Source organism: Amblyomma americanum, chromosome 2 (assembly GCF_052857255.1).
Source record: "Amblyomma americanum isolate KBUSLIRL-KWMA chromosome 2, ASM5285725v1, whole genome shotgun sequence".
NCBI classification, from domain to species: domain Eukaryota; kingdom Metazoa; phylum Arthropoda; class Arachnida; order Ixodida; family Ixodidae; genus Amblyomma; species Amblyomma americanum.
The window spans coordinates 26,912,262-26,937,207 of NC_135498.1; the positions used below are offsets into that span (position 1 = coordinate 26,912,262).

Here is a 24,946-nt window from a genome sequence, read left to right on the forward strand (position 1 = left end):
TCAATCACCTTCGCGACGGCTTCCCTTTCAACACGAAAGGAAGAAAACTGAACAACGTAGCACTGAACTCAAACGTCGAAAGCTTCGAGATAGGCAGTCGTGCGTAGCCTTGCCCCGCATAACACCTGCTGCGAAACGAAGGCAGTCCAGCTTGGAGCTGCAGCTGAGGTACGAGGGATAAAATTTTTAACTCGAAGGATCGTTGGACCGGGCACCAGGCGTCACGTAGTACCCTACTTTTCCGCTACGTGACGTTCGTATCTGATCTGTATTTTTCCTGAAGGCGTTCGCACGACGGACCATTGGCCCGAAGACCAGTCATCACGTGACATCCCACTTCCGATTCATGAGATCCATGCTTTACCGGCGTGCGGAGAAAAGGCCACGCGAACGCCTAAATCACTTACCACAACCTCCTCCAACCTTCAACTTTGCAGGCGGTGATTAGCGCATTAGACATGCGCCGCGCTGTGTTATCGAACATGGCAGACGAGAGGAGAACCTCACGGAGCTGAAGTAGAACGTCAAGTGACACCTGCTCCGTGGTGGTCCGCGGGTCAATGGTCCGTCGTGTGAATTAACCTTTATGAGGTGACCGTGTGCTCTGTTACATGTTTTACTTGCGCAAGCTTTCGAGACCTGGACCTCTGGTGAACCATTCATGGGCCGAATTCATAGAGTGCTCCCCACCTAACATCAGTTCATCATTATCTCGCAAGCTAAACGCTGGAAGGTTGCGGTAACCATCGGCATATGCAACCATCAACGAGCCTTACAGTCCACAAGAGCACGATACTTTGACACAGCTACGCGAGCGCTCACAGAAGTCAACTGCGGAGGTGGCCCTTCGAAATCAAAAAGAAAACAGAACTTTCTGCCCTGGCCGCATAATGAGCGCACTCTAAAATTTCAGTCAATCTTGAGTTGTCCTGATAGACTGCTTGGTGGAACGAACACACATCTACGCTACATTACTTACGGTGCAACTAGTTGGCAGTAGTGTTGAGATGGCGGCGTTGGCAGTCAGCGTCAATATTATTTAACGTCGCATTTATTTCGCGACAAAGTACTGCTCTGCTCAAAGCCAGACAGGCAGCACTAACTACAGAACGTCACGCACATCGGACAGCACTCTCCGGGTGTGTGTAGGCAGGTATATAAAAAAGCCCACTCGTTCGCTTCTTCTCAGAGAATGGCTGTCGCGCCAGCAGCTATTTCCGGCTAATGGAGTAGGGAGCACGTGAAATTGTGAGGCAAGCTTTGTATACAACGCTGACCTTTGCGGAGATCAACGACACAGCACTCAGAAATTGTGCGCTTCCGTACGGCAACACTGGAGTTACGCTATTGTCGGCGCGCTTCGATTTTCCTCAGAGGTATACAGCTCGATAAGCAATATGACTTCGAGTGCCGCGAGTCATTACTGCTGAGAAAAATCTTTGTCCAAAGGAGGAAAACAGAGAAGGCTATTTGTTTGTAAGGCGTCGCGAGGGGAGACGCGGCGGCCGCCTTCCATTACTCGTTCCTGCGTTGTGGCCGAGCTTGGGCAGCGATTGGCATGGAAGCCGAGCTTTGTTCCACCTTTGTCTTCGTCTCGTTTCATCTGTTCCTTCCTTTGCCTTGTTTGTAGCTACCTTATCTGGCTAAAGGTGTACATATAGGAAGGCTACTGTATCCAGAAGGGACACCTGCCCTATTTTGTCTGTTCAGTCTTCATTTATTTTATTTTATGTCAGTTTGTGGTACTGTTCCGCCTCCGACACCGTTGCATCACTCACTCACTCACTCACTCACTCACTCACTCACTCACTCACTCACTCACTCACTCACTCACTCACTCACTCACTCACTCACTCACTCACTCACTTAATCAACCAATCAATCAATTAATCAATCAATCAATCAATCAATCAATCAATCAATCAATCAATCAATCAATCAATCGTAGTACCACCATCACCATTATCATGTGGCAACATCAGCTTGACGACGCCCACTGCAGGGACAAAGGCCGCTCGCAAATATCTCTCTAATTAACCCGGTTCTATGCCAGCTGCGGTCAACTTATCCCCGCAAATCTCTACCGCCAACCTAACTTTCTGCCGCCCCCCCCCTCCCCCCCACTACGCTTGCCTTCTTGTGGAATCAGTTACGATGCTCTCGACCATCGGTGTTCGGGCCTTCGCATTAAATGGCCTGCCAATGCGCATTTCTTATTGATTTTGGCTAGGGTGTCATTAACTTGCATTTATTCCCGGATGAATTATTATCTATTCCTATCTCTTAACGTTACACTTATAATTTTTCTTTCCATAGCTCGCGGCGTTGTCCTCAATTAAAGTTCAGCCCTTTTCGTTAGCCTTCACGTTTCTGCGCATACGTGAGCACCAGCAAGAAGCAGCTAATTTTTTCCCTTCCCTTGAATGATACTGACAAACTTCCTTTCTTTTTCTGCGAGTTCCAGCCAAATATGCTCCACTCCATCCTTATTCTTCTAGTGATTTCACTCACGTGATCCGGATCCGCGGTCACTACCTGCCCTATGTAGATGTTTCCCTCACCACTTCCAGCGCCTATCTACGTATCGAGAAACGCTGATTCCTCCCGAGACTGTTAAAAATTACCTTAGTTTTCTGCGTTTCAATCTTTAGAGCCATCGTGCTGCTATGCCTAAGTCATTGCTAATGCATTGCAATTCGTGCCCGGCGTGACTTACCAAGGCACTGCCATCAGCGAAGCGCAGATTAGTAAGATATTCGCCATTAACTGTTACCCGTAACTGTTCAAAATCATCCCTGAACCCCTCCAATAAACACTCGCTGAATAGCATTGAAGAGAGATCCTGCCGTTCAGCTTGCTGGTAAATGAGAATGTTACCCAAATGGACCGGAAATCGGTGCTATCTTGGATGTACTATGAGAACTATGAGTGGTCAGGTGACTCAGGGTGGCCTGGAGGTCACTGTTCAAGACCTGGCCTATGTAGGTGTTCGGGACCTGGTCTGCGTGGGGGCGCTCGAACGGGGTTGGGAAAGGAGGCGAGTCCTCAACGCCTATTGTTGTCGATTCTTCCCCCGAGGGGTCAGCGTAGAGCCTCCGTTGCCGTATTTTGTACAGATTCATTTCAACTTTGTTTCGTTTCGTAATCTGCCATTGGTTTCTGCTTTGCTCTGACGTAATAAAAACATAGGGTCACTGACCAAGTCAAAATTTTTAAAGAAACGTATTGACGTTTCGGAAGCCCTACGGCTTCCTTGTTCACAAGCTCTGACGTAAACCACATGGGATGACGTCACGTTGGCCGTGGCAGGAGCACGACGATGCGTTTGACAAGCCTGACGATTTTTATCAGCGCTAATCCCGCCCCTGGAAATAAATTGTGCGATAGTTGTGAGACGAATCAGTGGAGCATGGTCCCGTGGCTAGACTGGATCGGACGCAGCGGTAGGCGGCGCAGAGTACAGACCGGCCGCGCCTGTGAACGGCCCGTTGGCTTCCCAACCTCCTGTTGACCTCGCCACGTGTGAAATCATAACCAAATACAACTAAAACGAAACGAGATGCTGCAAAATAGGGCCACTGGAGTTTCTATTTTTGTCGCCCACGAAGAAAAATGAACCTACGCGAATCAGTGCACTTCCCTGTTTTTGCAATATTCTGGCTGCTTCGAATGCGCGTATTTGCACAAATGAGATGATTACGAACTGGGACCCCAGATGGCGTGTACTTAGTGCTTGTTTGCGTTCTTCGAGTGTTTTTCCTAGCTTTCTTGCCTCCAGTACGTACTGCCAGCGTCAACAGAAACGTGAAGAGCAAAACTACCAGATCTTCGTCTAAGGTGGACTGAGTACTACCACTGTTGATTTTCGCTTGGAAGGCACGACGGCCGTTATTGGACAGTATTAATTAATTCCTACATTGTTTACTCTCCGGTAGCTAATAGTTTCGTTTTCTTGCGTTCGCGATTCATTTTACGCTGATGACACGTTCAAGGAGGAACCAAACTAGCAAGACGGATGTTGTAATTGAGCGCGTGGCTCCTTCGAGTCAGCACCACTCACGTCGCAGTCTGTGAGCACAGTACCTACTCAACGACGTCTCTCGCGAGACGATGAGTGCGCCTGACCGAAAACACCAACAACGGGTACAGCCACAACGTCCTCGAACTGTGCCAGTGCCTCTCCAATTCTATTTCTGAGCTCACCTCTCAGACAGAGACCCGTTCTCGCCTTTCTTTGTGATGAGCCAATCGTCCTTGTTGTGTGGCAGCCACGTCGGCGTCTATAGAGCGCACTCAGTCGAGAAAACGAACACCCCGTCTCGGGGAGGAGGAGGAGGAGGAGGAGGAGGAGGAGGAGGAAACGCGTGATGGGGCACATGAGTTGCGGAGAGGCCGCAGCAGAGAGAGGCACTGCTTTCCGTAGTCAACAACGCCGGCCGAACTCCGACGGTTGTTGCGTGGCCGCTGCCAGGGGCGTTTTCGAATCTCATCAGCGCGCCAGGCGATTAGCATAGCGGTCTAAATCAGCTCCAGTTCGCAGCGGTTTTGCCCCTAACGAACGACTCTCGGATCCGATGGACAGGGGAAAGAGAGTAAGGGTGCGTGCGCGAGAGTGTCTGTGCATATTTAAATGTCCAGAGGAGAAAGGAGGGACGAGAGAGGGAATATGGAAGGGAGGATGAGGCACGTTAAGGCACAGCTTTCGTGCCCGTAGCACGTTCGTGCAGAGACACACGTTTTCTCGAACTCGACTGGAGCGAAAGTAAGAGAGAGAAGGTAAGTGGGAGAGAGAGAGAGAGAGATATGATCGTTCATGGCACTCGCATCTTTTCCGAACACTTCTCCGTCGCTGTCTCGTCCGGTCTTCGCGCGACTTTCCCCGAAATTCCACTCCTCTCTCGGACTTCGGGGGGGGGGGGGGGGGGGGGCAAAATGTTCGCCGCCTCGGCGGTTTGTGTGAGCGCGGCTGTGGTTGGCATTCTACGCGCAGAGCAGAGTTTTCAACGCGACGTGGACGTTTTAAGGAAGGACGGTGTGAGAGGCTGGACCTGTTCAAAGCCACGGCCACGGGAGTGTGCAGAGGAGAATAGGAGTTTGAAGTTGAGATGGGGATTGCGGCAGAAGTGGTTTCGAAAGTTTTGAGAACGAAAGGGAGAGACAGACACCAGGAATGAAAAAGACTGATTAATAGTTCTATCGAACACGCTTCAGAAGTATGGCCGTGATCATTGCCGATGCGCGAAGTGCGGGTGAGGATTTCTCAAGTGGAGACGATAACGACGGCCGGGTGGCTTTGACGGCTCATTCGAGCTCATTTGCTTCAGCCCTCGCCGAGTCAGTTCGAATGGAAGTGGTATTCTCGCCGTCAATGGATGAACTCGAAGCACTGAAGGGACTTCGAACGGCAGAAGAACGAGCAGAAATAGGAGAACTGCAGGGAATGAATGATATGTGTGCGAGGAGCTCATAACGTCACTATGGGGAGACTTAAATATAATGGTTGCAGGTAACATCCCAGGCTACGCTGGAAGGAACAGAAGGCAGGCATGCTTTCTTGTTTTATTCATTTATTTATTACAATTTCCTACAACACCTACTGGGCATTACTAATGGGAACATGGTAGAGAGAGAGAGTGGGCAAATGGTTTCTTGACACACACAAAGTGAACAAGAGAGGGTGCCTCAGAGGAGTTATTCACGAACACAAAGGTAGACAGCAGAGCAAACACAAAAGCATGAACTGAGTTACGGTATTAAACAATACAAACAAATTACCATAACAAGAGGGGAAGAGAAACCACGCATATTAAGTAGCAAGTGTGAGGCATCCATGTGAGAGGCCGTTGCCCTGCAGTGGGCTTGGTCAGGCTGACGATGATGATGTGAGGCATCCATTAAAAAAATTTTGCTAGAGAACGCATAAACAGTACAGTGGAAGCACGATATAAAATAGATATTGTAGATTCACGGTGCTAATTATAACAATGCGCGTTTACTTGACGAAAGGACACGTTGTATCGGCGTCACTTAGTCTGCGCATGTGGTATAATTCGCCTCCGATTCCATGCATCTGGTTTCGGCGGCTAATGAAATGAATAGGAGTAGTAAACAGCACGCTACTTTCAAGTAGTTTAGTAGGTTTCAGTCAAGCACCTAGCCACACACTCGCCTCCTCGCCTCCACGTACACCCCCCCGATACACACCAACACCCTTATAATATCGTATTCTTCTCCGCTGTGCATTTTATTGGCGGCTCTCATCCAATCTCTCCTGCGGAGCGAACCGGCAACGGCTCGTAGAGGCGGTCGAGATAGCATTTTCCCGCCGCTGCTTCCAAGCACACGGGGCATTACTGCGTTGCTTTGTCTTCAGCGAATGCAACGCGGCCGCAACTGCTGCAGCCTGGGCCAGCCAGGGCGTTTTGTGGAGGAGGAGGAGAGCGAATCCGACGGCGAGCCGCAAGAGCTATTAGCGATCGCTCATCGCACGCGTGATGCGCGCGGAAACCGCAACGCGCACATAGACCCCGAAACAGCGGGGCTCGCTCGCCTTCCATTTGTACGATTACGCCCCCCCCTCCCCCCAAGCCCTCGGAGCCGCAAATCGAGGAGGAACGGTGGAGCGTGTGGCGGCGGAGATCGCTTCTCGGGAGAAGATGAGCGGTGCGTTGTTTAGCGTGGCGCTGATTGCTTCCTGCTACTCGCATATGCGGGCAGCCGTCTGCTATCTGCGTGCAACGTAGACCCCGCTTGGTGTCTCTGATTTCGGTGCAGCACCCGCTCGAGTTTCGAGGCGCCATAAGGCTGCAGTTCATTTAATAAACGCACTTACTGAAGTACTCACTCAGTGAGCGTAAGGGGTTGGTGTATAACTGGAAATGTCAATAACGTGCAACGCTCGGCTAGGCTGGTTGGTCGTCCCCGTAAAAAGCGGGCAAAAAGACGGGACACGAGACGAGAACAAGACGAACGCGGGCGCTATACTAACAACTGAAATGGTTTATGGGGGCTTAACGTCCCAAAGCGACTCAGGCTATGAGGGATGCCGTAGTGAGGGGCTCCTGGGAATTTCGGCCTCCTGGGGTTCTTTAACGTGCACTGACATCGCACAGCACACGGGCGCCTTAGCGTTTTGCCTCCATAAAAACGCAGCCACCGCGGTCGGGATTGAACGCAGGTATTTTGGGTCAGCGGCCGAACACCGTAACCACCGAGCCACCATGGCGGCTAATAAATGAAATGAATAGGAAAAAGTTCGCTTTCGATGAACATGCACTTTCGATGAGTACTCCGCGCAAGCTCATCGAAAGCAGACTTTTCTTATTCATTTCACTTGTTAGGGGCACCATTTTCGTCCTGTCGTCGTCAGTTGTGTCCCGTCTGGTTGTGCGCTGTTTATAAAATTCTGAGGAAAATCATGTTTATTAGAATGTCGAAATAATGCAACATATTCATACACAGGTGGGCCTCCTATAAATGGTAGAAATGGTGACAAAGTGTGAGAAGAACAATGCAGAACTACGCAAAAAAAAAGCAAAACGCAACATTATGCAAGGTAATGCCCGTAAAAGCGGTCGAAAAAAGAACTCGTTATCTTAATTAGATCACCTCACCCGCCTTATGAGGGATGACTGCAATAAATGTCCGCCACTTCCTGTACTGAGCTGTATACGCTGCTATCATCGTCTCGCGAAGGTCGTTCTCAACCAGTTCTCACCACTTACCCTTTCCTCTTCTCTCTGCCTTCTTCCCTTCTATGTACAGTACTCACGGATTGAAATAGGACATTCGGAGCGCGTGGCCGTCGCTTCATGGAGCGCCGCCCGTAGACGCTCATGGAACCAAGGTGGTGCATTGTGGTATGGCGTGAGAGGGAGAACATCTACAAAGCAGAATTGTTCCTTCCAGTAGCCAATCAGCCGGCCTGTGGTTTACCACATGCCTGCGTGGCACTGCAAGGCTAGCGCTCCGAATGTCCTATTTCAATCCGTGAGTACTGTACACTTGTTTAACACCCTTGCTTCTATGTATTCTCTCGCCCTCCTCATCACATTGCGAAACCAACGAAAGCCTTGACTCCTTTAGCCTCTCTCCTGAGCTCTGATGACTTCATCTGTGGTGTAAACGATCACGTCCGGAGCATCACCCGAAAAGGAAATGACATCAAGCAATGAAGATTAAGGGAAAGCTCGTGATTTGCCGTGAGAAATTATAGGTTTCCTTCTCCTTGCCGAGGCCACAAGGCTGAACTACTAGTATTTTGACGACCGGTCAGCGCTGACATCCAGGCTATTCGGTTTAGGTGGGTTTCGCTTTGTTTGAGGCTGTGAAGAAAGAAAAAGCGGGCTTAATGTTTCAATCTGTGTGGACACCTGAATCACGCCATAGGGTACGCTATGAAGGGGGAGTTTAAATTGGGGAGGTCGGTTCGAAGAAAGTAGCCGGGGTATGAAGAGACATAGCGGGCATTCAGCTAATAATTAGTGCGACTGAGAAGCGTCACACAGATTTTTACAGAATTTACAGTTTTCCTACAGGCGTGTGAAACGCAAACCTAATTTTGAACTTGAATTCAAAAAGGCAGCGAATTTTGTTCTAACGTGCAGAATGAGTGTTGCTTCTCTTTTTACCTGCTGCTTTCCAATCTGGGGGTCGAGAGGCACGTGAACCTAGATTTTGCGGCTTTTCTCTCTTGTCCTTCTACCATGAACACGGGAAAAATAAATTGGTTTAAATTAATTTGAATTCATATTACCTTCTTTTCATATTACTTTTCATATCATACTTTCGTATATACATATAAGCGAATTTAATACATTACGAACTCTAATTTCGATCCATGTGCCTATAGACATCTGCGCGTGCACGGCGCTGACCTATGCATCTGGATGCGAAGCGTCTGCCGCTTGCCTTTTGAAACGACTCATGCGATTTTAAGACACATAAAAAATGCAACGCTCAGGAGGAAGCGTTAGAGTCGTCTAGCTCAAGCTCTCCTTATCGACTGAACACTGCATGCAACTCCGGCTCGGAATTGCTCGGACGCTGTATACGTGATGGGGCAATCAGAGCTGCACACCTAGAAGCATGCAGCCACGCATTGGTCATGAGATTGCGCATACAGTGGCTCAATTACGGGCCATCTCGAGCACAATCAGAAATGCGTCGTCATTACGCTGCTCTCAGTGAGCCTGCGAGCCAACGGGTTTTGCATGGGGAAAGGATAATCGCCCTTCGCCAGCCTGGATCTTTTCAGAAGGGGATCTCGTTAATACTGTGTATGCGCAGACAGAATGAAGGCAAGCTGAGGTGATCACAAAGCTGACGTTTACTAGGCTTGACAGTACGGGGACGTGTAATTATACAAACAAAGAAACCACGCGAAGATTTCTTTGTTCTGTTTTAAAGATTATGTGTTAAAGCAGTATACCATTGATGGTTGCATCGACGCATTTTTTTTTGCACAATGAATTCTGTGAATGGTTTTTGTTCTAGCAGATCCGAGCAGTGATTTTACTCCACCGCAGATTCATTGAACGGGCCAATGTCTATACGTCAAAGCGCGGTAGCTGTGTCGACGAGTAGGCGAGCTCAGGGATTCGATGGTGGCTCACATCCAGCCGAGGCACATCTCCGCTACACTTCCTATTTGGCAGCCGACGGCACACATGAAATTGTTTTCGCGCCCTTCTGTTCTGACGGCATCTTTGACCACACACCGATAAGCTGTCCAAACAACCAGTTTCATGCGCGACTGGACTAGGTATTGGCGATCCTCGGGGATGGAAGGCAGCAAAATATTAGCGACCACGAGTATGATCAGCTGCCTTGCCTTGCCTTTGCTCGATTTCGATGCAAGAGATGCACGGGGCATATGAGGAGATCCGCAACTCGTGTGACAAATGAACTCAGCCTCCAGTAACAACAGCCAGGAGAAGATGATCTTCGTTGGTCGACTTATGGTTGCCTCCGCCACTCACGCTCATACGAACCGCTAACAGTGTGCATTTTTCGCGTTTTTTACAATGCCGACATATTTGCCATGCCCTGCCAGAGGTAAATAATGCGCCAGAACCTTAAGCACTGCACGACAAGATATATGTAATGCCCCTCATGTAATTTCCCATATCCGGGCTCTTTGAGGTATTAAATAAACAAACCAAATAAATAAATAAATAAATAAATAAATAAATAAATAAATATGCGAAGCTGTGAAGTTCTTTACTCCTGCATATTTTGAGGGAAGAGACACATGCGCTCCCCCTGCCAGCTTTTCTGCGGGACTAACTCGATTGGGCGTTCTCACAGGACGTTTGAAAAGGCACTGATGAGGAACGCTTGAGGCGTGGAGCTTATTTTGGTGACAGAGAAAAACACAACAGAAACACAACAGAAACACAACAGAAACACAACAACGCCCCACCAGCGTCTATGTGAAGAGCTAGATTATTGAATTCAAAGCGCCTTAGAGTTCACAGCATTGAGAAAACAAATAGCCCACCTGGTGGAGAGAGTTGCGAGAAAAAAAGTATTTTAAAAAGAGGAAAGACGCTATACTCTACAGAGTCTGTCAGGAAGACGAATACAAGCAGGTGCTCTATTTTTTCGTTGCGCTTTTTGCCAATACAAACACACGCAATGGTGCGTAGAAATAAAGTGAACCTCTATTTTACGTTTGGTTCAGACGCACAGGCGCCGACTCTTGAGATGTTTTGAGTTATGAGCCATGAAAAACATGTCATTGGGTTTGAGCAAGCTGCGCGGCATATACCATGTCTTCCAAAATGTTGACAAAGGCAATGACACCTAGTGGTCGTGACGTTTTAGGAAGGAAGGTACCGCCGTGTCGTCACGATAAAAGCTTCCGGAGATTTACCCGAGCCTAGGAGAATCACTCCGAAGGTATGCCTTATGGTTATGCTTCTCGAGCAGAAAGGTGATTTGTATTTGCACTTCTTCTCAGTGTTTTTTTTCTTCCTTGACTCTTACACTTGCCAATAAAAAATCCCAGCCCCAAGACTCGTCTCTGCTGGATGTGCATCCTGGTGCTGTCTAGTACTGCACTTTCAATTTATTTTTTCATTCCCCGGCACATCACTTTCAGCCTGGTGTATTTGCGCAGTCGTTCCATTACTGTCCACTTCGCCCGACATACATACAGCACCGAGAAACGGCTCAAAACATCTAGAACGCAATGACTCGCTTCCTGTCTGGGTGCTGTTTTTGACACTGCTTCAAGGAACCAGCTCTAGGGATAGGCATAGTTTTAGTTTTCGTGAAAACAAAACTTCCTCTGGCCTACAGACACTCTAAATCGTCGGGCACTTTTTTTTTCTTCAGTCGGACCGATACTTCGGTCGGTACGAACCCAACCTGTTGTGCTTTAGGCGGTGCGGACTGGGCAACACTATTTTTATTTATTTTTAACTGCCCACACTAAAGTATGTCGGTCGGTACGATGGGTTCGGTTCAGTCCGGTTCGTTTAGGCTAAGTGCGGTGCGGTGAGATCGCGTCAGTAGTAATCGATCGTACGGCCGGTCGGTTCGAAATCTTGATCATAGGTAGGCTAACGGGCGAGATAGATCATTTGGGAGGATTGCGGTTACTGTACTGCCAGTTTATATCTGCATATTTAAGGGAAAAATGAGGATATAAAGGGGTCAGTGGATGTGCTCCAACGCCTCACGGCTTTGGCAAGGCGATAAATGTACTGTCGCGGAAGTTGGTAAGCTCTGGATGACAACTTGAGCTTTACTCGTGAACCGACATTTCAGGACATCAATACCCCCCCCCCCCCCCTCCCCCACCGCCACCTCTTTCCCCTTCAAGAAAGAAAGATAACCGCGGAGACACAAATAACATGACTTCATACGAGTTCAGACGCTTTGAAATATGTGTGGCGCCATTATATTGTACACTGTGCCTGCAAGAACAGTGTACTGCGACTAGGTGTACATGTAAGTTTTCGAACACGGCGCCGTGAGGGAACGGGGATAGAAAGAAGAAGCGAATGCGTAGGAAGCAAACAGCTTCATGAAAACAAAATAAGAAAGGAAAAGAATGAACATCTCAAACTTTCTGACTTTTGAGAACAAAACAAAAAGAATAAAAGAAGGATGTAATCGGCCTTACTTGAAGGGTCGGGAACATTTTTCGAATAAACAGCCAATGCAGAAGCATCCCACCCTGAGTTAAAAAGCGCGACCACTCGTGTTGCCTCTTAATTACGCGCTGAAAGCGTACACCAGAGCGCAGGATGTCGCTCCGTTCATGCTGAGGTCATGCTTGTGTTGATGACCAAGAATTTGTTTACGAAACCCGAGATTTCGCCCTGAATTTTTAATCACCTCTGAAAGTTTTAAACGATTTTTGCCAACCTTTGCAACGGCACCGACACGGAGCATGCTCTTTTCCTGTAAAAAAAAAAGAAGTCATAATCCACGAATTTCTTTAATTCATTTTCGTTATCATGCTGCTAGCATTTGCAAGAAACCGTAGAAGTTCTTTGAAAGAGAAAACCAGCCCTGATGGCCCGGAGCAGAGGCCCCTGTTGGTAGAATGAATAATAAATTAACGCGCACGTGTTGCTTTGACCGCACTGCAGAAACAAGCTGGTGACTACGTCTGCAGGACACGCGCCCACACAACGACACCAAACTACAAAAAATTATTGAAGACTCGGTAAAGATTGAAAACTGAATTCAAAGAACAGCTCTTCCTGGAAAAGGTATTCAGGGGAACTCGGTCAGCGAAAGTTTTTAGAGACAAAAAAAAAAACAACCACCACATGAAATTAAAAAAAAAAAAAGTGGAAGCCTGCAATACGACGAAAGGCTGTATGTGCAGAACGATGAACACTGGGAAAATGCGCCCTCTAACCGCGCTCCTTCGTAAACACGTACTACGCCAGTGAAATACGTTGTGTCAAAGAAGGAGAAGAATGAAAAAAAAAAAACGCTTCTATGCCTTAGAGTACGCCATTAACGATGCTGTGGCTTGATAATGAAAAAAAAAAATGCTTGCTTTTTACTCTGTCCCTAGAAAATACTCACTGACAGAGCAGTTCAAAGCACAACATTTCATATTTTCAAGCTTGAGCTTTGTTCGTGACAGTTCTAACAGGTTAATTTCCATAAAAAAAATTGTAAATTAAACACAAGTCGGGAGCGACTAAGAAACGCGATGGAACGAATGCGTACAACATGAGATGAGAGTAAAATATTAGGCCCCGTGCATTCATCGCAACTATAATATATGTAATTTTATTACAATGTTTCATGAACACTGCTGATCTTGAGCATCAATCAAATTCATGGTTGTCTTTCCAGATAGATAGAAACTCATATATTCTTACGTTACACAACCATTCCAGTAAATATCATAACTTTTGCTGTGTGCAAAAATAAAAAAACTGCAAATGCATTCAGCGGTGCAAGCAGAAATTCGGTTTAGGTTGTCAATGCTTTACGAAAATTGCCTGCAACCGAATGCAAATAACAAACCTGAGACCTGCTCGGATATATCGAACACGGATATTTCTAATTATTGGCTATATCGAACACACAGGTGATGTCCTTAAAAATCCTGGGTAAAGATATAGAAAACTCTCGCAGTTCATCTAACTCGAATTTCTCCGGTCATTCAATATAACGAATAGCGGGCCACGTCTCCTGAAAGTGCCGCTTGTTTTAGTGGCGCTCTTGATCGCTTTCAGCGCGAAAACGGGTCAGCTGCGCCAACCTTGGGCACCTACCGGCAGCGCTAGCGATCTGAAAACGCCTCACGAGGTGGACGTCAGGTGGTTTCAGGGTGGCCTTCTGTCTCTTTAACCTGGAGCCCTCCCGGAGCCCTCCACTGCGGCTTCCTTTACAGTTCACATACCGCTTTTAAGCCTCATGTACCGGTGAAAATTTAAGTGTGATTTGCAGAGAAACCAGCGCGCACAGACTGCAAAAAACAAAAACAAACGAGACGCACAACACGTGGCGTGATTTATAAGGGTGATTTTAAAAATACATATCTACGGATGCTTATTTCAGAAACCGTGCGAGATAGGTCACAGTGCAGTCCGTGCAGGTAGATTAACTGAACAACAATGCGGACATTATGCACGCTATAGGGCTCAATTGAAAGCCTATTACTTGACGGGGGGGGGGGGGGGGGGGATGCGAAAATGAAGTAGCTGATTTCGACAAAATTTGCGATTTCAATGCTTCTTTTTATTTTGCGACCGCCGTGTCTTCACTTGCTTCGTCATAAAAAATGCATCGAAATACGCAATGGAAGGTTAGAAAGGTCGTTTTTTCTTATGTGTGGTCCTCAAAAATTGTGGGCTGATAGTGCGTCTGATGGTTGAGGCGCATAGTGAATTCCGCGTGATTCCGACTACGGAGCGCCAGCCACTATATTGATACTACCGTGAAAGCAGAGAGGAGAAACTTTGTTGGTGTTAATGCCGCATTCAGCTGTCCAAAAGCGACAGCATACGAGTAGACAAGATGTCAAACGAGGGAATAACGTTTAAGGTTGATTTTCCTAGCTCAGTTTTTCAGCAATTGCCATAAATCGTCCCTTCGGCATTTCGCAAAGAATGACAATAGAATAGATTTGTTTGTTGCGCATGAATCCTTAGAAGTTCCGGACTACAACAAAATTCTCAATCTTTATATGTTCACTGCAATAGTTTTTGAAAGTTATTTTTGTAAGATGGTTTTCATGTAAACATGCATGCTGGAGTTTAACTTTTATTTTAATAGGTATGGATATCTAAAAATAAAAAAACTAACAGCTAAGAACAAACTAATTAACTAACAGGGCTACTTGAACGTGCTTACAAAAAAAATTGTGCACTTTGTCCTTAATTATCCAACGTCCCGGGGATGACTTATGTTGCGAGCTTGAAGGCCGTAAACTTCGAAGGTGAGGCCTGCTTTAAAAGTTTCTGAATCGCATCGTTAATCGAAATATAGAAGGTGAAAAACGTGGCGTTGATAGCTTGTTAAGACGACTCTCCCGTGCTGCATATTGATAAAATAGCGTTGCTCGAATTCCTAATGCGGAAAATACAGACGCAGTTTTCGTATTTTGTGACGTAGAAGAAGTTATTGTGATTTTGACGACGATAACACGGGCAGTGGTGCCATATTAAATGTGAGCAACGTGAGAATTAGTAGTAGTAGTAGTAAAAAAAATGGCTGTGGATTAGCTCTGGTTAAACCTGGAGTGACGAGACAGCTACAGCTGGCCGAGTGGAACTCATTCAGTCGAATTGCTAAGTCAGTGTTTCGCCACTGCGTTTCGCTGGGCGTTCCTTCTTCATATTCGTCCCTGGACGTGGATTCACTCTCTCCCCCCTCTCCACTTCTCCCCGCTCGGCTTCGCCGGCGGCTGCCATGGTGGCCACGGCGCCGCCACGCTGAAGGCTAGAAATGCTAGCGTAATGTAGGCGCGCGGCGCGCACACCAGTTGCGTGCTCTGACGTCACTCCACCACTCCGCGCATGCGCACAACTGACGAGGCGGGCAGCGTCTGCTCCGCCGTCGGCGTAGCGACGAGGCGCGCGGCACGCCCATCAGCTGCGGGCTATGACGTCGCTCCGCGCATGCGCACAGCTGGCGGAGCGGTGGAGCTACGGCTCAGCGCGCAGCTCGCTGACCTCGCGAAGTGGCTGGCGTAGTGTAGCTATCGCTACAAAACACCTCTTTCTGAAGGGAAGAGTTAGGACTTAGGGGTTGGAGCTTCGGCGGCCGGTTATCCGTATTCCGGGATCCTGTCAGCCTCCTCCACCGCCTTGGCCCTCGTCACCAGCATAAGCTGTCTGCTTGGGTTGGAGTCAGTAAGGAGGGACTCCCACTACTCTAGACTAGGGCTACTTATCTTGGGTAGTAAAGGGCTTTTTTCACAGCCCCAGGAGACATGCCAAGCCGTCACGTAGCTTCCACACTACACGCACTCTTTCACGTATCTATTCGAGGAAGTCAACTAAACGAGCTTTCAAAATAGTATTTTTGAGACCCGATATTTCGAGCTACAATGCCTATTCAGAATATCCAAAAACTAGGCTTAATTGCTTTCAATATTGACAGTCTTCAGTTTCGCATTGTAATCTTGCGCCCCGAAGACAAAAATTTAAAATATTTAGTTAATTTTGATCAACTAATGATCTTTTACTTTAACTCCATCACGTCCATAATGTCCACCTTACAGCGTTGTTGTGTTTTTTTGTCGCAAAGCTAGACGGCCAGAAAAATCCGAACTTGTGCAAGGCTACAATGATTCTCTGAAGTTTTCTCTTCGAAAAAATCTAAGGATCGCTCACAGTAGTGACAGTTGAAACTGTACGTCTGTTGAGACACGCCGATTATAGCGTACTAGCTAAAACTCTCCGAGAGAACCCCCGTGTAAGCACGGAAACCGGAATCAGCTTTACAGGTTGAGGTGTTCGAAACTACGGTTGCCCCCGAAAGGGTGCAGAGGGGTTTGCGGAGCCTCTTCCAAGCGCATACACCTGAGGAACCCGGGCGCCGGACATGAACAAGTTTGTACCCATTTTTTAGATACACTACGCCAGTTTTCGACCGTTCAGCATGGCACCACTTGAACTCTTTGGCGGCACCGTTGGTCACGCGGTTGGTCGCGTGGGTTTGTCACGTGGTACGGAGCAGCTGCCACTGCAGGCGGCGCGGCGCGCAATGGCTGCAACAAACAGCTGTGCGCATGCGCCGTGCCAAGTGCGATGAAGATGGAGAAGCAACGCCCAGCGAAACGGAACGGCGAAAGACTTACTTTGCAATTCGACTGAGCTAGTTCCACTCGGCCAGATGTAGCTATCGTGTCACTCCAGGTTTAACCAGAGCTAAACCACAGCCATTTTTTTACATGTCGGTGTTTGGCGATGGGTTTCCAACCAACAACCGCCTGCAGCCAAAGTGCGCACCCAGACCTCACCGATGTATGTTTCACGGCATTTTTTAAATACAAATTTGTGTAGATTAGAAAAAATCAGCCGGTATGAAAGGCAGTACTGCATATTCTGCGAGTCTCTGGAATGATTCATGAAACTTCAAGTTCGCTTTCGAAGCCCTTGCGATTGAGCGAGCCGACACAGGTGAAATGTAATGCAGCTGCGCATGCTCACTACTAGTTTGAAACCCTGGACAAAATGAGCTGTTATCCTCGAGCACGACTTAAGCTATCCCCGCGTTACGCGTTTTGTCGGAAAACTCCGTACAATGATAAAGAAGAAACTGGGGTGAAGTCCGAAGCTTATTTCGAAGCCATCATCCGGCGCGTGGTGCAGTTGAAGTGGGTCTGTCGTGTGCCATGCAAGCATAAGCCTTAAAACGAAAAAAAAATAAAGATTTGCTCGCATCGGCACTCCGGGAACTAATAGAGAGAAGCGGTAGTATGGACGGTACTGTGATGACGTAACAATCCTTCATTAGGTCTGTTATTTCAGCATCGAATTAAAGCCGTTGCGCAACGTGTGAGCTGTCGTCCGAAAAGACAGAAATGAACCTGACGATACAGAAGAGCTCGCGCATATTAGCCTGTTCATTTCTTTCGCCTCAAGCTTTCTTAGGCAACGAGTGAGCCTTTTGGCTTTTGTGCGTCTGTCATCATGCAGTCCAAATTCACTTAAATTAGTCTCGTCTATAGGAGAACTTCTCGTCGTAAGAGCTTGTGCTTTCGATCAACGGCGCATCCCGTGATGAAACGTGGACACGCGTTTCTCTCAGACAATTAATCCTGCTTTTCAAGACTGCTGCTGCTGTTTGGCACATGCTTCGAAAAAGACCCCGGAAGCGAGCACCTAATGGCGCTCATTTCGTGGCGGTTGCCATCTATACCAGTCTTCTCAGTTTCATTGCATGATGTGAAACTGATATGCGTCTGTGTTACAAAGAGCTGATGATCTCGCCGATATTTTCTTCGTAACACCTGCTGGAAACCGCTTATCGTGGTGTCGCCATATCTCAGTGTTGAGAGACAAAAAGGTCTGTGGAGAAAAAGCTGCATTCATCTGAGAAATTGGAACAAATTCAGCAATTACAAATACCTTCTTTATTGAGTTCTTCGCTGCCAGACAGCGGCGTCTTTAACTGGGACAGCAGCATTTATAGACCGCGAGAACCTTTTCTTTCTGCCGCTGATTTGAAACGGGACATCCCAAACTATTCTGGACGAAAGCATCTTTTCAACGGGGAAGAGTTTTTGAACGCAACTTATTTTCATATATTGTAATATGTCACTATAACGATCAATATATCCGCAGATCTCCCGTGAGCAGGCCTGCATTTTTTTACTATTGACGTTTTTGCTATCGTCAAAAACGTTCGATCTCCATTGGTTTTTTTTTACTGCAGTCTTAGGAAACAGCTCGATGCGAGCGATGGGAACACTTTAAAGAAAAGATATTGCAGCGCGTCGGAAGAATTTACCGTTACCTTAACTATTACCGTAACAGCTGCTTATAATATTTCAATATTCAAATTTTTTGTCCAGGAATGCTGGACATGAAATAAAAGACGTCTTTTTTTTCGGCAGCTCGACAACGCTTCATCCATCCTTACAACTGTAGGAATTACATAGCTCAAAGTACACGCGCAAAATAATTAATATCTTTGTTTCAGAACACTATTATTTCACATTAAAACATGAAAACGTAACGCAAACTTACTATGAGTTTGCATATAATGCATGCGTAAAACAGCGAAGGAAAAGCGGCTTAGCATCACTAACTCCGCATCCGCCCACTCCAGAGAGAGTGAGAGGAGGATGCGGAAGAGGAGGAGAGCGGAGAAGAAGCGCAGAATTAAACCTCACCTTCCTGCGTGTCTCCCGGCAGGCAGACCTCGGCGATGGTTTCCTTGGCGCCGGCCACCACCTGGTTGAAAAGCCGCTGCAGCGTCGCGTCGAAGCACTGAGCCGTGTGCTCGTCCACGCAGTCCACCACTCGCTTCAGCTTCCTGCGAACGCCGCCAGGTGCGCACACGTCATCTTCACTGAGTCGGTATATTAACTCTACGCGATCACTACTCACTGTGAGACTATGCAAGAGCTTCGCAGCTGTCGTCCACATTTGTTAGCTCCCTTAATGAATTCTGAGAATTCGCTCTGCTGCCCAACGCGGCTACGAGTACGAGTACTTCACTCGAACCGGTATCCTAGAACTGGTTGGGAGATGTTCATCGTCATTTCATCCCCAGACAATCACAACTGAGATCGGCCACTTTCCGCCATGCGCCAGGTTTGTTGCATTTCCCCCTTGCCTTGTTTATATACTGAATGGTTTAAAAACATCGTTTCTGAAGGTGTAGTATTGTCTCTTGGTGTCCTCGCACGCCAGCGTGCGTTAGCGATTTCACGGAATACCTTACACAAGAATGAAAGACGAGCCTGGTGCACCCTTTGTCTTCGCGTCTGCCTCGAACTGCTCATTTGCCTATAAAGCGCTGGATAACTATTGCGAAATGCGAATGTCCCTCCAGATCAGTTCTATGTACGAAAAGTGGAGTAAGATCTTCGAAGTTTTTATTATGCCGCTGAAAGCGAAGCTGGCTGATGCTCCTCAGGAATACGCGTTTCGCAAAGCCCATGAAACGAGCTGATGATTCAATAGGGACTTGTAAGATAGGGTGACCCTATCGGTTATGGGGATAGGGGAATAGCGGACAATAACCCGAGAGGCGTTACTGTCCTGCGCCTGCGGACTGGTACCCCACTAATTCGCTGTCCCCAGAACCAATAGGGTCCCCGTATTCTAAAGGTTTCTAATAACTAGCTCACATTTACGGAAGCTGTAGACTTCGAGTGTCATTGCTAAGTAGTTGTCCAGGCACACCAGCAAGCGGTGTAGCCCCCTTGAGTTAAACTAGCGGTAACGCTCATGTTAATATAGTAGTCAGTAGACTGGACACTCATAACGCATTCCTCATTTTCATCGAATAAGCCGATTGTGTGAGGAGCAATGCCTTTGTATTTACTGAAGTTTCACTAAAGAGCCGCCGTGATGGCTCGGTGGTTATGGTGCTCAGCTGTTGACCCGAAAAACGCTGGTTCGATGCCGGTGGTCGCATTTCGATGGAGACGAAATGAAAGTGGCCCGTGTACTGTGCGATGTCAACGCATGTTAGAGAACCCCAGGTGGTCGAAATTATCAGGAGCCCTCCATTACAGCGCCCCGAGTCGCTTTGGGACGTTAAAACCCCATAAAACCTTCCAAATTTCAGAAAACGACTTTGAAGCAAGCGTCAAGGGCATTGTTAGCATGTTTTCTTGTTTCCTGACATTTTGTTTCTGCTCCTCCATTGCCGCGCTGGACAGCGCGCAGATGACCCTAACCTAACTTACAAAAACCCACGTTCTTTAATGACGACACCTCTGTAATTTCAGTTCACCCTGGCTAGGGTCTTCGCGGACTCTAGCTGTAAAGGACTAGCTATGCACAAAAATTGAAAACGATAGGATCAGGAAAAAAAAAATCCTGGGATAAGTTTCCAAGATCTCGGCAGACGTTACAGCAACCATATCGATGACAACGATGTTACGAGGAAGAAGGAACTCCAAGCCTTTTAACGTTTGTCTTTCGCTATTTTCCCTGCCTGATCTTTCTGCTTTATCCTTCGCAATAAAGAATATGATAAGATATATAAGCCTACAATACTTTTGGTTTCTTTACGTCTCTTTTTGGCCACCAACCATGCGTGGTTTGTTATTCTTGGCAGGTCAGAGCGGTTCGATCAGGATACCGAAACAGGTGGCCCTGCAGTGCGTGACGCTGTTTGTTGCTCTCTTTCCAGCGGAAGTGGCGGAAAGCATCAATCGACCAGCGGCTCTCTCGGCTTCCGGATTCGTGTGTGTCGACGTTGCAGTTCCTGGTTAGCAAAAAGCCGGGGTACTTCGAAACCGATCGAGAAGCGCCAAGAAATATCCTCAACCGCGACGTGGTACACTCCGATCGCGTCAGTCGACCCTTGCAAGAAATTCGCTCACGTTCTCTGGGCCCTCTATTGCATTCGTGACGTTGCAAGAATCTTGTAGAAAAAAAAGAAGAAAATTTGAGAATATTGGTATCTTTGGCAGGATAAAAGGGAGGACAGGATTTCGTGCATTTTCAGCGAAGGTTAATGAGAAACTTTGACAAAGTCACAATGGTGGCTTTTGGATTGGTTTATGGCGTTTAACGTCCCTAAGTTACTCAGGCAATGAGGGACGCCGTAGTGAAGGGCTGCGGAAATTTCGGCCACCCGGGGTTCTTTAACGAGCACCGACACCGCACAGTAGATGAGCCTCTGAGCTTCTAGAATTTCGCCTCCATCAAAATTCGACCGCCATGGCCGGGATTGAACCCGCGTCCTACGGGTCAGCAGCCGAGCACCATAACCACTGAGCCACCTCGGCGGCCTCACAATGGTCGCTTTTGTTTATTTTTATTTATTTTGAAATACTTCCGATTGCACTGCTGCTCAGGCAGGAGAGGCTTCATCAAGACTAGCATTACTGACTTTGATTACAGTTTTAACGCATTCAAAGACTGACGAAGGCAAACAGTTCATTGCTCAACGTTTTTGGAATAGCTTGGTTCTTGCGAAATACTGTATCACTGGTATTGAAGGGTTGAGAAGAGAGATTTTTTTGGGGGAGCAAATATCTTACCCTTTGTTACCCTGTTTTTTGATGAAATAGAAAGTATATGAATTTCAAATTTGCTTTATGTCGTTGTAAGTGGAGCAGCTCTTGTGCAAGCTGCCTCAGCATATTGGAACCGATGACGTAGGCCTGTAATCTGATGAAATAAGGTGACAGCGAGTCGCTGGATACGGTTCACCCCGGCGATACTTTTAGCTGAGATGTAAAATTTTACTTATTTGGAGAGATATGGCTCAATCGCAGTGCCGACTTCCATACGATCTCCTCTGAAAGACTGCGTCCCGTGAACCAAACGGTGACGTATCCAATTGTTCGAACGTGCGAATGGTGTTTCGCTTATACCAAAACGGCTACTGTTAAAGACAGCTTGTTCCGGTCTGCACAGCATCGATGCAGTATATCGAGCTGTAAAGAGACCAAATGTCGTTATGCGTAACAGTTAACCCTTCATTTCGGGGTTCTCAACAAAGTGTGCCTGCCCCAAGACGCTTTCGTGTCTCGTCTGTACGAAGCTTTTCGCAGTTCAAGAAAAAGTTTGCGCAGCATATTTGCATGCAAGTATGAATACGACATATGCAATGTTGATGCACGCGTGCATATCGTCGGGGTGTGAGGGCCGCTGGCATCGCTATACAGATGGGGTGAGTTCAGATCAGGAAGGGGGTCGAGATAGAGGGAACAACACAGGAAAGAAAGATAGAAAGAGATAAAGAAAGAAAACGAGAAAGAAACCACGCAGGACGGCAAGCAGCAAGCACGCAAGCAAGCAAGCAAGCAAGCAAGCAAGCAAGCAAGCAAGCAAGCAAGCAAGCAGTAAAGGAAGAAAGAAAGAGGAGAAAAGAAAAAGAACGACAGACAGGAACGTAAAAAGAATGAAAGAACGAAAGAAAGAATATTTACACTGTGCACATTAACTGCAGACAAACACGCAGTTTCTCCTCGACGAGCTCGCTTCAAGCGCAGGCTTCCATATACAGATGAGAGAACTTTGTATAAGAATGGATCCACGTCTAATAAAAAAAATAAATAAAAAGAAATGTTCTCTTTCAGCTTATACTTCCCCTCCAGAAGCACACAAGTTTTTGCATTCTTCGTGAGACCTGCGCTATATTGCAAAAAATATATAAATAAAAACTGCATGAAGAGGGAGAGCGAGAACATAGTCGCCAACTGCTTCAGTAAGTGCGCGGGACCAACTGCTTTGCTTGGCGTTACGCCAGCCGGCCGCTGGTGGTCCCGCGGAGTGTAGCGATTTATGCACCGTGGACAGTGGTGGTCACGCGATCGTCGAGCGCTGGCGCCGTTGACGCAGTCGCTTCGCGAGGCTCACGCAAATGCGTCGCTGGCCATTTGAGCGTGCGCCGACCGACCGACCGGGGCAGCTGCTTAATACAGAACGACGTCTCTGCCACTGTGATGGTGGTGGTGGCCGGTCGGGATGGTCTGCGAAGCAACAGCCGCGCGCATTTTTTTTTTTTGCATCGGCAGGCGATGAAAGGGATCGATAGTGGCCCGCCGTTATCGGTGCAGTTGCATGGGACCTCACCCCCCCCCCCCCCCCCCCCCCCTCGTGCCACGGCTGACTTCCGCTGGCCATGGCACGAGGCACCGTTCAAAACCCGGAACCAACCGACCAATTCTCGTGTTTCTCGTTCCGTCCTCTCTGCTCACTTACACCCGGTGGCCTGGCTTTCTGTTCGATACGTTTTCAGCGACGCAACCAGCTCTGTGGCCGGAAGTGGCCAATGCATCGGCTGCCTCGTTGCCGTTCCTTGAAGCCGGCAGCATGTCGAAGAAAACGGGAATAAGGAAGGAGAGGGAAGCAAGAACGTGGTAGGTACTTTTAGTGGGATCGAGAACACATTGTGACGTCATGCCCTTTTCCTGTTTTTCGTGCATGTTTAGTCATGGACAACCTAGCCTGAATGGGTGCAACGACAATAAAAAAACTACCGGTGGCTCCGTGCAGCGACGACAGCCACAACCAACAGCGAGAGGAAAACCGTCATGAGGATGCTGGCTATGCGTCTCATCGAGTGCAATGACCTTGCAGTAACGACTCTTTTTAAGGCATGCCTGAGCGTTGACTTAAGCCCTGTTGCAAATCAATCAATAAATCAATCAATTAATTAATTAATTAATTATTCAATCAATCAATAAACATGCATATATGTGATGGCCGGTCGATCATGGTCACACAATGCGCACTAAACACATTGTGAGTGATGATCCGGAGTGTCATGCGAGCGATGACGTCGCGGTAAAGATGAGCGGCTCCAATTTTAAGCACCTCTTATCACCACTAATTAAGCATAACGCGATGAATTTCACGCGAGTAAGTGTACTCTGTTTGCCCATGAATCGTTTCGCAGGCGCGCCGATGTATATGACGGTTATGTTTGAATACGTCGCTTTTAGAATGTCACCTCAACGCGTGCTCACGCACAAGGCTCCGTCATCACCACTCGCAGTATCGCGATGGCATGAATATCGGTGAGAACCGCTAATGGGTGCGTGCGCACAGCCGGCTTCATGGGTGGTCACGATTTCCTTACATGATACAGGGCTCCCTGGAAGCTTAGGTCAGACGAATGATTCCATAATTTACTCACTATAGGATATGGGCCGATTGATTTAAAGTTTTTCCTTTTGTAGCCATAGCTACATTACGGTAGCATTTCGAGCCTTCAGCGTGGTTGGTCACGTGGCGCGGAGCAGGTGCCTGCGGCGCGGCACCGTGGCTGATCACCTGGTTCGTCACGTGAACAAATTCCACTCGGCCTGCTGTAGCTATCGCGTAACTCCAGGCTACACCACAACGTGCGCAAACATCCAACTGTCCTCCCAGTATTCGAAGATGTGGTTACATCGTTTTAAAGTCGCTTCTGGGGTGTAGTAATTTGCGTTTATGATCAGGCGCAAGTTAAACACCACGATAAAATAATTGGGCTGGTTGGTGAATCAAACAGAATACGAATCAGTATGCACTGCAACGGACGTATGATGTTGCTGCTGCTCTTTCTATTGTGACTGCAGTTAGAAGACTGCTTACGCGAATTTTCCGCATTAGAAAATTATCTAAAAAAAACAAACTTGCAGCCTATGTCATCGTGAAGAGTAGAAGTAAACCCGATATTGCTTGCTGTCCTTGCGTATAACGTTCTAGGACTGATTATTGATTGGTACCGGCCGCCTTCTATTAATATTTGCCACGCCCTTCATGCGCTCAGGGTCACACCGTAGTTCGTACTTGTACACATACTGCTGTCATTACAGTCGCTATTACCGTTGTAC

The 24,946-nt window shown here is 47.5% G+C and overlaps 1 protein-coding gene across 1 annotated transcript in view; it reads right to left on the bottom strand.

Moving 5' to 3' along the window:
- LOC144120839 (uncharacterized) overlaps window positions 1-24,946 on the bottom strand; it is a 141,237-nt gene that overhangs the window by 7,152 nt on the left and 109,139 nt on the right. Inside the window, exon 3 of the mRNA XM_077653597.1 lies at window positions 18,827-18,969. Coding sequence (XP_077509723.1) covers window positions 18,827-18,969 — 143 coding nt within the window. The remainder of the gene's footprint in view (window positions 1-18,826; window positions 18,970-24,946) is intronic.